Consider the following 14,708-nt stretch of genomic DNA (forward strand, 5'->3'; position numbering starts at 1 on the left):
AAAGACTGATGGGGAGCCTCCGAGTCTTTCGGAGCTCTTCTTCCTTGAACCCTAAGGTTTGGATCCGGCGGCGGCGACACTCATCAAGCGGAAAGACATGGGGAGCCTCAGAGTCTTTCAGAGCTCTTCTTCCTTGAACCCTAGGGTTTGGATCCGGCGGCGGCGAGGGGCTGAGATGAATGTTTTGGTTTAGGGGTGGGCATAAAAAACCGTAATCCCGAACCCCTCCAGGGCCCATCCGGAAATTTGCCGGGACGGGACGGGATTTAAATCTTAAAATGTTAGGCCCGTCCCATCCCGTTAATATATAACGGGACGGGACACGGGACGGATAATTCAAGTCCCGTTTAGGCCCGTCTTGTCCCGACTGTTTTAATGATTGATTTTTTATTGATTAAGATGTGATTTAAGCATTTCATTTAAGTGTTTTGATCTTAGCTCTTTGTTTCTTTAAATTACTAGGTTGTCACCAATTTAATAACAGTGATGTTTAATACTTTAATTTGTTGATTGTTGTATACTCACTTATTGCACCCTAGTAGTAATGACAAGTTTAGAGAAAGTTAGTATAATAAACTCTCTTATTACACCATGTTGTACTTGTAAATATGTTACAAGTACTTGTTAATACATAATAGAGTAAAAAGTACTATAAAACTAAGAAACTCTTTCTTTTGCTTACAAGTTTATTTTCAACTTTTTTTTATCCGGATTTAATACTTTAATTTGTTGATTGTTGTAGACTCACTTATTGCACCCTAGTAGTGATGACAAGTTTAGAGAAAGTTAGTATAAACTCTCTTATTACACCATGTTGTACTTATAAATATGTTACAAGTACTTGTTAATACATAATAGAGTAAAAAGCACTATAAAACTAAGAAACTCTTTCTTTTGCTTACAAGTTTATTTTCAACTTTTTTTTATCCGGATTGGGCCGGTCCCGTCCCGTCCCAACCGGGATAGGGCCCAGGTGAGATGAAATCTAAAAAATGCAAAGCTCGTCCCGTCTCGATTTCAATGCCCGGGACGGGCCGTGGGATTAGCTCTATCTTGTCTCATCCCGTCCCATGCCCAGCCCTACTTTGGCTTTTGGGGAGACTGCTCCAAAACAAAAGTTTCGAGTTGGTGTGTTGGGTTTGGGTCAGATCTGGGAACCAAACCATGTTGGATTGTTAGAGATGGCTGGTGCAAATATGATCATGTCAACGTTCATGATGGTGACGACAAGAGGAGATGCTCGGATTAGGGTTTCTGATCGGGGCTATCGGTGATGTTCGATTCATCGAGTCGGGTTTGCACCATGGGTCACCCAGATTTAGGGCTGGGCTTGTTTTGAGGCTGGGCTTGGATCTTGGGCTCTTGGGATTTAATCTATTTTAATTTGGCCTACTACGGTATGCACTCGTAGTAAACGCGCTTGAATAAGTGAATATAATATTATCGAATGAGGAGTCTAATCTATAAAATTATTGATGGATGAAAAAAAAAAAAAGGAGTGAAATTTTGGTTAGTTTTTTAAGTCTGGATTTATTCACTCTTCAATCTATTCAGATCATCAGATGTTCTTATATATTTGTGACTAAGCTGTTTCCATGGAAGGCATAGTTGAAAAGCTTTCTCCCATTTTTCATAATGTTATTCACTTATTCCAACGCTATCATGATAGTGATCACTAGCTAGCTAGCTTCCTGATATAGGGAAAAGGGTTATCTTTTCACATAGGATCCATCTTTGTTATTCAGTACCAGTTTGCGTAATTCAGGTTCCACAATCACCAACTGAGCTTGAGGACCATGCCATTGCAGAAACTCAGTTCATGTTTCTTGAAAATCAATGCACATCGAAATATCCATGAAGTTCTAACATCAATCTAGAGAAAACATAAGAGTAATCTAGAACTGTCATGTAACTGTGACAAAGCTCTGGAGTTCCAGATTATGAATGTTATGATCTAGAAGTTTAACAAGGTCGGTGGTACTAGCAAGTAAGTCGGTTAGCATTAAGATTTGAACTACTGAAAGATTGAAAATGTATCATATATCTTCTTCCATGAGTAAAAGTAAGGTAGACCAGCAAACAATATGTCATGTGAAAAATTTACTTGGCCTGCTCATGGCTTCCTTACTTGTGTTGGAGATTTCTTTGGTGTTTCCATGCATGGATGAATATGGAAGGACCTTCGATTCCTTGAGCAGCCATTAAACTTTGCATGCGCATCGGAGTCCACCTTAGTTTGTGAAACATGTTAATCACCATAAATAAGACCATCATGCCCGAAACAATGAATACGAATCCTCCCAAAGAATCAGAACCCCCACACTGACACTCGAGAAACTGACCCATTCATTTGAATACCTCTAGAGACATGTCAGGTGCTAATGAAGTGTCAAGCACTTTCCTCTCTTGTGTTTATTTAGAGATATTCTGGTTCCATAGTTTCGAATTGCGCTATTTTTGTATTGATTTGAACTTACTTTAATTTTCCATGTTATTTGGAGAAAGAGCACTGGACCAGATCCTATCCGCAGCTTACCATTTTGTCCAGTGTTTTTTCACCAAATACGAATACATATCCATTTTCTACAAAATATGGAAAAAAAATTGATATGAAAAGATCTTTTAGGTCTCTAATTAAATTCTCTATTCAACTATCAACAACAGAATTGATTTATTCTCATTCAACATCAGTACTACATACAGAAGAAGCCTTTGAAATCGAAATCCAAAGACATACGTACGTGAATACCTGCTTTCAGAACACTAATGATTAAGTCATCAAGTCTTCCGATCAATTGCACTCTTCAATAATAATGCTGCATGCATAACTGCATAACTAAAACAGTAGCAGTGTGTATTACGTGAAAAATTTACGAAATTTAGAATGAAACAAAAAAAGAGATCGATGACCTTAACTTAACTGGAGCAAAGATTAGCAGACACCGACATTCCTTAAAAGAGAAATAAAAACTCATCAATTCATTGGAAAGAAGAACGTCGACGAAGTGAATTAGGTTTGGTTTTTCTCTGCTCTGCTCCTCTTTCTGTGGTTTTGTTTGATGATATGAATTGCAAATTGGGAGAGTAAATCAGTTGAGATCGTGCCATGCTGGTTTTTCGTTTTTCTCTTTTCTTCATTGGTATTTTACATGAATAACCCTAGCTATCTATTTGATTTAGTGCATGCGCTATATCGTGGGTGCAAGTAACCGCCTTAACCGTCACTGACAAACAAACTTAAAACACTCTACAAACTCAGACAGACACTGAAAACAGAAAGAAACCGGAGTACGTCCAAGAGACAAGACTGACTGAGAAAACTTGAAAGATATATGGAAGGCAAAAGAGAGGAAGGTATAAGAAAAGGACCATGGAAAGCAGAGGAGGATCAAGTGCTTCTGAACCATGTTAAGAAATGTGGTCCGAAAGACTGGAGCTCCATTCGATCCAAAGGCCTATTGCAACGTACCGGAAAGTCTTGCCGTCTCCGTTGGGTTAATAAGCTTCGACCCAACTTGAAGAAGTAACACACCCCATTTCGCTCCTAGTTTTCCACAATTTGTCTCATTTATATTTCTTTAGTGATCGATGATATGTATGTTGCTATTTGTGCATTCGGGTTAACAATCAAGCTTATGAGTGCTACGTGAAGAAGCAATACCATATATGTTCTACTATATGACTATATGAGTGCTAATTACTTAGGGCAAATCTTCAATTGGTATTCCATCTGATTCTTTCTTCAACAAGCTTATGCTTTATAATTGAAGAACAACCTCATTTTCTCTTATTTGTTACTCTCCTTTCGGTTGTTCCTTTGTTTGTTTTCATGCATTTGTTCTGAAAGATTTTTCATAGAGAGTAGAATTAGGTTTTTGGGTTTTGTTGATAATTGTAGTTGGAATTGATCTCTGTTTGTTTCTTTATTTTCAATTAGTGGGTGCAAATTTTCACTAGAGGAGGAGAGGGTGGTGATAGAGTTGCAAGCACAATTTGGAAACAAATGGGCAAAAATAGCAACCCATTTGGCTGGAAGAACTGACAATGATGTCAAGAACTTTTGGAGTAGCAGGCAGAAGAGACTGGCTAGGATTCTACAGACATCAACAGCAGCAATAACACCCTCCAAATCACACAAAAATAGAAGGGAAATTCCTGTTTACCACGATAAGGTTCCCACCTTGGAGGTAATAAATCAAACTTATACTACTACTACTACTACTTAATTTCTACTTCATGCATGCTTGGTTTGAATCAGATTTTCATTTGATGTTATTTTCTTGACATGTAGGAGTCGGAGTATAGAGAGAATCCAAAGCCCTTCTTTTTCAAAGAGGTCTGTCTGTTTTTAACCTAAGAAAATTTATCAGGAAACGAATGCAGTCATGTTAACTGCAACTTTTTGTTATGTTCTAGTATCATCATGACCTCTTTCCTTTCCTCTTTAGATTCCAAAATTCAGTTGTTCATCAGAGGGAGAGTCATCATTACAGGCAGCATCATGCTCATCACGTTGCATTGGCAACTCTGAAATGGTGCCAGTCCCTGAACTTGTTGACTCCAAGTTGCTTGGTTTTGAAGCAGACCCTGTTCAGCAGGAGCTTGCTCTACCTGCTGAGAAGAATCTATGGATTGAGTCCCAACCTCTAATCCCTTTCCTAGAGAACCCACAACCACAAACAGACCTCGAATTCTCATCAGACACCCAAGAACTCCTGAAACTTGACTTCGACATGTTGACAACTCTGGATGCTGAACTTAGCAAACAACTCGACATCGGGCCACCATTTCTTGAGCCGGTAGGAAATGTTGAAGGGGACAAGATTGACGACCCAATAACCCCGGACTGCCTCTTCGATGACTTTCCAGCTGACATGTTTGATCAAATCGAGCCGCTATCTCATGATTGATGATTGACAATAGCCTTCTAACATAGTGTGCATGTGGAAATTGGAGACTAACATAGTACTGCTTTCTTTAGCTTGATATATCTACAAGACTCTACAGGCATTGTTGTTCTTGTTAGTTGTTGCTACAATTTTCTGTAATAGACCACTGAACAATCATCTATTGTAGTTATAACCTAGCTGACTCTGGTTTGTTGCCCTAATATTTAAGTAAAAAATCGTTTTCATGAGAGAGAGAAGATTTGAAAATGAGAGGTTTGGTGAGTTGCATCTGATTGCAGATTTTTTTTAGTTAATTATTTTGTATGAAAGATTAACTAGGCTCCATGTGTTTAATTCATCTATTCATATCGTTTTCTGGAAATATGAAGTCCTCAGATTCACAAAAGACTAGGAAAAGCTACGAGCTATTTATTCACTAATGCTCCAAAATAAGTAACCTTCAGAAGAAAAAAAAAAAAAAGGAACCTGTACATTTTTCAAGCTCCAGTTTACAAGCTCAACATAATTGCCTTCCTTTCTAATTTTTGATGTTATAAATCAACTAGAGCACGGGTTCAATATTGATATTTCACACTAATGCAAACACTTGTTGTGGTGCGTTTGAGGTGGCTGCCCTGAAGCTAGAGGAGGATTTAGGACTCAAATTTGAAGGAATAGGTATGCCTCTGTATTTTGGTATTTTGGTCAAGTGTGGGAAGTACCTCTGTATTTTGTTTAAAACATACTCGGATTCCATAAACAAGCAAACTAATTTCGTTTCTTATTGATTTCAACCTACTTTCGCATGTGATTTCTCTTTTTATTTTTGAATTAAATTCAGTTTACCCCCTTATAGTTTAGGGGTGACTTCATGTTAGTCCCTACATTTTTAATTTCATCAGTTTACCCCCTCAACTCTTCAATTTCTGTCTGCCGTGCTCAAATTCTCATATTCCGTTTGAATTTATCGTTAATTCTAGATACAGGCCCAACAGTTAATGTTAAACTTATCAGCAGTTAACGTTTGATTTGGACAGAAGATAGGACATTAGTCACGGTTGAGAAAAATTTAAAAGTTTAAGGGGTAAACTGAAGAAATTGAAAATATAGGGATTAACATGAAGTTACTCCCAAACGTCATAAGGGTAAACTGAATTTAATTCTTTATTTTTTATAGTGAATTATTAAGTTCTACTCTATGTATCAGTGTTAGTGTACCGTAAAACTTCTCTAATTCTAACTCTTTACAGTGCCCTGAGTTGCCCTTTTCATTGTCAATATATGTGCCTTTCCAACTACCAATATCCAATCTAAAGTCCTACAGCACCCTCAATGATTTTGCTCTTTATGGAATTGTCAATGTGAACACTACAGACTCTCAAGGCAAATACCAGTATGCATATAACAGAACTTTCAATGGAAATTTGGAATACATTTGGAATATATAGTTGTGATTTTCTTGTGTAGGTCTGCGATATCTGGTGATTACATTTCCATCACTATAACAATGGAATCATATTATTTGTATGCTTGGACCTTTGATAGCATATACACAGGTACGAGTTCATTTTCTTTTCTTTCGTTCTTTTTTGGATACGACAAGTCCATATATATCTTTGGTGTAACCAAGTGTAGTTGTTCTGGTGACTGACAGCACATTCCATGATTGTACATATATGAATGAAATGAATAAATGAGTACGATGAAAGAGATGTCCAAACCATGACCGCATGTCCTTCTGCTGATACTGCAACACCTGAAGCTTAGGCGTATTCAAGTATGGCACCAGTGTGATTGAACCCACATGATATATGTAAAGCTTTCAAATTCTCCCCGAACTTAACCCTTGTAGGTTTTACGTAGTCAACATCAGTTCCGTGACCCTGTTTATGAGAATAACCGATAACAGTATTAATTTAAACTCTATGATCTCAAAGAAATATCTGATGAGCTTACTGGGTCAAAACTAACCTAAGAAACATCTGAATCCAAGAGCAATCAAATGCCCAAGTAAGATGTAACTCTAGACACATTCATTGCACCGAGCAAAGAAGACAATAAACATACCTTTCGAAAAAGAATAAATCGCTATATAGAGAGATTGACTAGGAGTTGCATTCTGGCAACTCTCACACACCTCACCTCTGACCACCCAACCAATATGTGGGTAGGAAATATATTCTACTATGTTATGTCCAATGTAATATATAAACACACGAGAGACCAAACAAAACCATTGGTCATAAAAAAGGAAGTTGATAGCAAGTATGCATGAAAATTAGCTAGTGTTTCCTTTTTACTCATGTGGCTTGGTAAACTAATAACGGTATAGTTCCTTAATATTTTCTTAAAAACACAATCAGTGAAACTCCACTGAGATGTAAGTATGAAATATTGACCTCAAGAAGCATAAATAGCTCTCATTCATTGAGAAACAACCAAAAAGGAGAGAAAGCTCAATATCTTACAAAACAAACTGTAAAATTTTGGCTACATACGTGCCTCTTGGTAAAACTTTATATGATAAATTGATTGGTGTTACGTACAATTTTTCTTGCAATGTTTACTGGGTTACTGAATGTCAGCAGACAAGATGTTTATGTAAAGCATGTACTAAAGGGACTCAAGAGGCATTTATTTCATTTGCTTTTCATCTTTTCCAATCCAAATCATGCAAATCCTAATGTAAAATAAGCACTAAATCAAAAGGGACCAAAACTATTTGTAAAAGTGAATAAACAGGTGCTCATAAAGCTGTTCTCAAGAGGTCGATTTTCACTAAAAGAGTAGGCTGTGTTTACTTGCCGTTGTTCTATATTCACCAAGACATCCGAGGTTCTCACTATTTGTCAACACACCACAATAATTAACATTCATAACATTTCTTCCTACTGTTCGGCCAAAATTTGGTATGTACATAAGAACCATGATTATAACACAGCCGATAAGTGATAAGTATATAGAAGAGCTGAAAACAAACCAGTTGTCCTCCAGAAGAATGCCCTTCTTCAGAAAATGTTCCGTGCGAACCTCCCCAACCCCATGTGAAGATATTGCGTCCTGTTATCAAACACAAGTTAACACTATTTACTCCAGGAAGAGAAATACTACTGCATCAAATTGTGACAACAGTGCATCACAATATAAACATCAAATACATTTTTAATAAAATTCGGGAGTACCAAGAAGCGGACACCACATTATAATGAAATAATTAAGCTATCCGAAAAACCAAGAATAATAATGGAGCCAACTTCAGTAGATTGTTGCATGAATGGCTTCTATGAATCAAAGGTTTTGCTTGGATTGTTTGGGAAATATAAGATTTTGGACTAAAATGGACAAGCTGTGACAATACGCTAAAATGGAGGATCTGAATTTCAGCAGCTTAAGCCCTTTAAACATTTCTGTCATGGCGCCCTTTAGACATTTCTGTCATGGCAAGTAGACAAGAGAAAAATTTGGTCTTCAAGGGGTCTATGACAAGATGACCCTTCTCTATAGATTCCAAAGACTATAACCACCTATGTGATGTTCATCCCAATGGAGTTCATGTGTCACGTATGAGAGTGGTCTCATTTATTTTCCAGCCTTTTTCAGTTAGCGGCAGAACATCTAAAAGGAAAGAAATGTAAATCGGGTTAACCTATAGTTAATTGCTTTTTTTCTTAGAGAAGAAGCTTTTTGGGGAAAGGCAAAAGATAAGGTTCTCGACTTCTGGTCATCTATGTGTGCTGGTTATTAACTTTTGAGTTTTTGGTTAAAGGGGAAACTAAACAATTCTGTTTAGAATTAAAGGAGAGCAGGGAGAAGAGGTTTGGGAGGGTAAAGTTTTGAGCTTCACTTCAAAATGTAGGGATGTTTTTTCGTGGCATTCTAGGGAGAGCTGTAGTAATGAAGTTTCTTTTACTGTTTGGTGTCATTCTCTTTCTAATGAACTAATAGGCTTGCACTAAACCTTGACCACCTGTACAGTGGATGCATGTACTTCAGAAGAAACCCTGTCCACCATGTATGTACTTGTTGATTATCAACAAAACTTTTTTATTAAGAAAATGTCAAATATTAAATGTCACATGCTTCTACATCATGAAATTTGATATCAACTATAGAAATGGTGCTTACCAGAAATTGCTGCTGTATGCTTCCAACCACAAGATACCTGTATATGCACATTTGTTGAGGCTATCAGATAAAATTGATATAGCATGTATGCGTTTGTGTACTGTCATAAACTTATCTTCATTCATACGGACCATGTCTCAAGCTCCAAACTCAAAAAAATAAGAGCATCAGGAACTAAAACGTGCCCTATATGAGGAAAAGAATATCTTTGCAAGAAGCCAAAAGGCCAACAGTCTGAATCAAGTTTAGTACAAACCTTGACAACAGCAGATTTCAAGAATGGACCTTGAACTCTTTCAGGCAGATGAAATACATCTGTGGTACTGTAGAACAGAGTACAGTATTAAACCAATAAATCACCCGAACATTAAGCATTCAAAACCATAACCAGCAAACTAAGAGTCTAAGTTTGATCGTTAAAGTAGTAACTATATAAATAGTTGTCATGTGGACGTACCCAATACCAAGGCAACCATTTTCATTTGAACCCCAACTGTAGAGTTCTCCACCACCTAACCAGAACAAAAATAAAAGGGTGAAACAGGATACAACACTTACAGGTTCAAGTGCAAATTGATTATTGGAGTCAATAAAGGAACCAATGATATGGATAGAAAACCCAACAATACTAGTCAAGCATAGCAATCTTGTGATCCCTCTTCCTAACTGAAGTAAACTAAACTATGCTAAAAAGAAGAAACAGAAACGAAAGACTCTAGCATGGCTACACTTCATGACATAAACTTGTTACAATAATGGAGCACACCCTCATAGAGTAACCCTTCATCTTAAAGCAATGAATGATCAGTTTGTAAGGGTTCTTTAGATTATGCTCTCTCATATATCTTCCATCACTCCTTTGAGCATGTGAGCAAGAGCAAGATTTACAGAAAATTTTGAGGGAAAATTTTTTTTTTGAATTGATTAACAGAAAAACAGTTGATTTCCAACAATCAGAATCAATCTGATCACTTGTATTAATGTCACTTTTAGTTCATGCTATCATGATGATGATTGACTTCACTCGAAAGATAATATAATGATAAATTACTTGTTATGGCACATGTGTGATAGCCACCGCATGAGACTTCTTCCGAAAATGGCAGTTTGCCAATCACAGACGGTGCATTTCCATTCTTTTCCTTGGCATTCCCCTATTTTTCCAGTAAAAAAAAAATCATTACATTGGTATAGAAACGATGAGAACTACTTGGGACGGCAACATCTTAATCTCTAATAAGAAGCAGAGCCACTGGGTGGAGAAACTACCCCCTAAGCTGAGTGGGAAAACTACCCCCCTAATAAGCTTTTGAAAGACATAAGAGCTTAATGGGCATCATCAGAAAATAAATGAATTTACTTCTATAAGCTGCCATTTGTAAATTAAAAGGTTGTTATGAAATAAAACAGAATTTGATTACTTACATACAGTAGCATGCGGGGTTCCTTTCATCATTAGGAAAAGTATCGTGAATCAGTTACTGAGGTACTCTTTTCTAATAACTATGGTATTTGGAGACCAAAATTTAAATGCCAACTAACATCTTCTCTACATATAAAAAGAAATTCTAAAACTGGAAATAATGTTCCATTATCGAAAGTAAACCACAAATAAGGCTCCCTTTCCCCCCTTTCCTTCCTACCCTAGCACTCCCCTTTATATTATGCCATCTTTTCCAAGTCAATGATTTTGGGTATTGAAATCTGTACAAGTACAGCTTATTTTCTTTCTCCATTTTTGTTTACAAGTCTTCAATTTAAGCTACAGTTGACCCACTAAAACCAGATCCTATCTGCAACTTACCATTTTGTCCAGTGCTTTTTCACCAAATACGAATACAGATCCATTTTCTGCAAAATGGAAAAGAAAATGATATGAACAAGATCTTTTAGGTTCAGCAGTGAAGAATCCAGAGAACATGATCATAACAAAGGCGAGAAGAATACCATCAACACATGCTGAATGCAGCAATCCAGCAGCAACTTTTATAACCTGTGCACCATCCAGATGAAACAAAATTATATTAGGGAAATTATACTAAAAAATTATTCAGGAAATGAATCAGAAACCTAGAAGTTCAGCAAGTGTTCATACTTTGGTCCCCTCAAGTTTCTTGATAAGCCTTGGTGTATATTCACTGCATCCAAAAACAAAAAGCTTTTAATACAGAAAAGATAAATTGTTACTTTTTATAAGCGAGACGGCCATGCAGGAGCTATTACCAAGATAGGACAATGCATACATTCAAATTTATGCTTTCACTGTTCTTTTTCTTTTCTTCAAAAAGAAACAATTTTTCATTGGTCAAAATGATTGATATGATAAAGGTGGACAACAGATCCACAACAAAGAAATACAACACCAAAAAACAAGAAGGCTACTGCAAAAGCAATTTGCTAGCTCCAAAAAAAACACACTAATGACATATTGAAACAGGCTACAAATGAAAATTTTGTAGGGGGTGTCCCACACAATCTAATTCCCAGTAGAGATTTGTCCTGAAAAACAGACGAAAACTTGACTCTCACACACGTTAACCACCAACCTAGCCTAAGATGCTACTTGAGAAAATGCATGTTACAGATAAATACGACAATAGTTTCTCTCCCTAATATAACTTCCCTCCAACATTCCACATGCATTGCAAGCATCTAATCTTCTCATATTAACATAATAATACTGCATCAACAGTTTATGCCTACTTGTAATCATATAATTCTTCTGACATGCATATTATCAGTCATTTAGTGTGCTGCTTCAATCCCTATTACAATTATATACTAAGATTCTAACACAAAAAAGATTCTATTTGTGCAAAGTAAGCTACTTATCACATCATACCACCTTCTTTTTTTTTTTCAAATTTTAATCTTATTTCCCTTCCCTATAGCTTTTTTAACCATAGCTGTCACTGGCATGGCTAGAGACCATGGTGTCTGAGGCATCACGTTGGCCAAAGCATGATAGAGAGGGGATGCAAGGAAAGAGAACGACAGGCATGTTTCATTCTACAGAAGCTAATAATAATATATTAGGGCAAACAGGCATTACAGATTAATGAGCAAGTTTTCATAGCAAATGAAAACCGATATTATTGCACCAGATTTGTTGTTTTGTGTAGCCATTAGTTATTAACATAAACCACAAAACAGAACAGTGAGTTTCCATGTTGGTTGTGGCGGTTACAAAAACTGAGATCCACCAAGTACCATCACCCGTATGGTATGGTCTATAAATATGCATGGATGAGATCTAATGAGGATCTAAGTTAAGGACTCAACTTGAGAATCACTTATGGGGCCACTCCCTATTTGGTCCCATAATATGAACCATCCAATTTCTAAGATCTGATTCAAGGATCATCCCTGCAAATAAGCAAATAAATAAACAAAGTCATCCAACTATGATCAAATAGAAGACAAACATAATGTTCTTCTGATAAACATATGAACAATCAAATGCCTAAACAATATATAATTTAGACTTTATTTTTTCTTCTTTTATACGACCATGATCCTTGAAGATAGATCTCATATTGGATGTTTCAATCATTGGCCAATTCACAAGTAGGCCTCAACAATGTGGTACCCCAGATAAGTCCTCAACTTAGATCCTTATTAGAACACCTCCGCCACTGCCCATGTTTGTGCACGTGTGTTTGTGTTTATATATTTTTACGTACACATAATATACACACACACACAATATATCAATTCCTCAAGACCAGTCACTCCCAACCCAACAGCATGGCTGTTTGCACGGCTCAATCTATTGAAGAGAATCTATGTTTCACAAAAGTCTTGCATCCAATATTTGTGCCAAATTGAGGTTGATTAGGAAATTTGTAAGTTGTGGACCCTAGACCAACTCTCCAATGGGTAGAATTAGAAAATATGAGTATATGAGTCCAAAAATTGATACTCGAGATCTCAGAGTGCTTTCAAGTGAATTTCTACCAAAATTCTATTAAATTAATCTTTTATTGACAGCATCAATCGGTCTTATATTGCAGGTAGAGGGAATTTCATCACAAACACAGTAAAAGGACGATAGATAGTGGTGTATATTCATACATTGAAGTAATGTAATAAAAGGAAATGAAAACCCACCTGGTACTTCTGAAAATTCCTAAAATGCCTGATTCAGGGGCATGACCAAGTCTTCCAGACCCTTCTCCCCAACTTAAACACTCACCTCCATCTGGTGAGAAAGTATAAATTAGGCTTAAAAATATACTAAGTGACAAAAAAATCAACCACGTGTAGACACCACAACTAAGATAAACTACTGAAATTCTGAAATGTCCATATACCAGTGACAGCCACCGAGTGCTCTGATCCCAAAGCTGCCATCCTAATGGTCATTCCAGCTAAGCATTCAACTTTTGTTGGAATAGAAACTGCTTTTGCTCCCCCTGCGTACGAGGAGAATATAACATTTACAGGAACCAAGTTCCAATAGGCCATTCAATGGCTAAGAAACTATTATTCAGAAAGAAGTGTTTAACTAGAATACAGAGTTGATAACCAGAAACAGAATCAATACAAATCAGAGTTCTTACTCTTTCCGAGGCCAAGCTGCCCATTTGAGTTCTTCCCCCACATGTATAACTCTCCATCTTCTGCAGGAAAAACTGATGTGTAAAAAACATTTCTTTATATTAAAGCTCAGCTAAAGTCACACATCAAGAAAATTCCTCTATATAAAAGCTCGTCGTACATTTTAAACAGTTCAATACTTAAGAAATGCATGTCTATGTCAACCATGACTTTCACTATGCACAAGCATAATTACCAAACTTCTTTTTCTTCTAACAGTTAGTCACTCAACAATGTACAAACATGAACTCAGCATACAATAAGACATTGATAACATCAGAGGAACAGTGGCATCATTTCTAACAAATACAAAGCTGCAACAACCTTTCCTAGCCTCAACAGTACATACGGAAGTTACAAAGCAACTGTTTTTCAAATGATTAATACCTGTAACAGCACAAGAGTGATAATATCCAGTCGAAATTTGCACAACTTGCTTGTCGATTCCCGATACCTCCGCCGGTTCCTACAATATATAACCAACAGAAATCAACACCAGATACACAAAATGTAAGCTAAAAAAATGAAGAATTGATGAGCATACATACAGTGGAATAAGGCACATCACTGGAGACCCCAAGCTGTCCGAAATCATTAAGCCCGGTGGCGAAAACCCGGCCGCCGTCTGTCAAGAACAGAGTGTGAGCTCCGCCGCAAGCAATGGCTTGGAGGCTTTGGTCCCGAAACGCAGAGCAGAGAAGAGGGGTAGGGCTCCACTGAGAGTCCAAGCTCCCTAATCCGAGCCTCCCGTAGTCTCCGTTCCCCCAAACTGCGGCGACTCTCTTCCCTGGCCCGGTGCTCAGCCGCCGTGTCGCCAACTGTAACAACGCCGATTTCGAATTGAAAATCGCCGTCGTCCACATGGTTTCGAGAATTGAGGACCGGATGGTGCCACGTCTCACTAGGAAGAGCCTGAATTCAATTCCTTTGGCCAAAAAAGAGAAGGGGGAGGACTGTAGTAATTATGGGTCTCTCTAGGAAATGCTAAGGAGAACCATCTATAATTATGGGAAGGAGAACTACCTAGTTCTAGTTCTCTGCTGCAACGTAGGAGCTGAAGTTTTCTTGTTTTTTTTTTTTTTTTTTTTTTTCTTT

General features: G+C 37.2%; 2 protein-coding genes across 2 annotated transcripts; one reads left to right on the plus strand and one right to left on the minus strand.

Moving 5' to 3' along the window:
• Positions 1 to 3,332: 3,332 nt before the first annotated feature.
• On the plus strand, positions 3,333 to 4,910 carry LOC101311628. The gene is made up of 4 exons (XM_004289547.1): positions 3,333 to 3,523; positions 3,938 to 4,187; positions 4,292 to 4,336; positions 4,449 to 4,910. The coding sequence occupies exons 1-4, from the start codon at positions 3,333 to 3,335 to the stop codon at positions 4,908 to 4,910; spliced, it is 948 nt and encodes a 315-aa protein (XP_004289595.1).
• A 1,334-nt stretch (positions 4,911 to 6,244) lies between these two features.
• Positions 6,245 to 14,619, minus strand: LOC101312576 (RCC1 and BTB domain-containing protein 2-like). Its single transcript, XM_004288585.1, has 14 exons — positions 14,162 to 14,619; positions 14,001 to 14,079; positions 13,577 to 13,648; positions 13,328 to 13,429; positions 13,125 to 13,215; positions 11,110 to 11,152; positions 10,962 to 11,007; positions 10,819 to 10,865; positions 10,066 to 10,168; positions 9,472 to 9,526; positions 9,271 to 9,337; positions 9,015 to 9,051; positions 7,870 to 7,949; positions 6,245 to 6,772 (listed from the first exon to the last, which is right to left on the minus strand). The coding sequence occupies exons 1-14, from the start codon at positions 14,474 to 14,476 to the stop codon at positions 6,653 to 6,655; spliced, it is 1,257 nt and encodes a 418-aa protein (XP_004288633.1). The 5' UTR covers positions 14,477 to 14,619; the 3' UTR covers positions 6,245 to 6,652.
• Positions 14,620 to 14,708: the final 89 nt, after the last annotated feature.

The sequence above is a fragment of the Fragaria vesca genome, linkage group LG1, assembly GCF_000184155.1.
Source record: "Fragaria vesca subsp. vesca linkage group LG1, FraVesHawaii_1.0, whole genome shotgun sequence".
Classification (NCBI taxonomy): domain Eukaryota; kingdom Viridiplantae; phylum Streptophyta; class Magnoliopsida; order Rosales; family Rosaceae; genus Fragaria; species Fragaria vesca.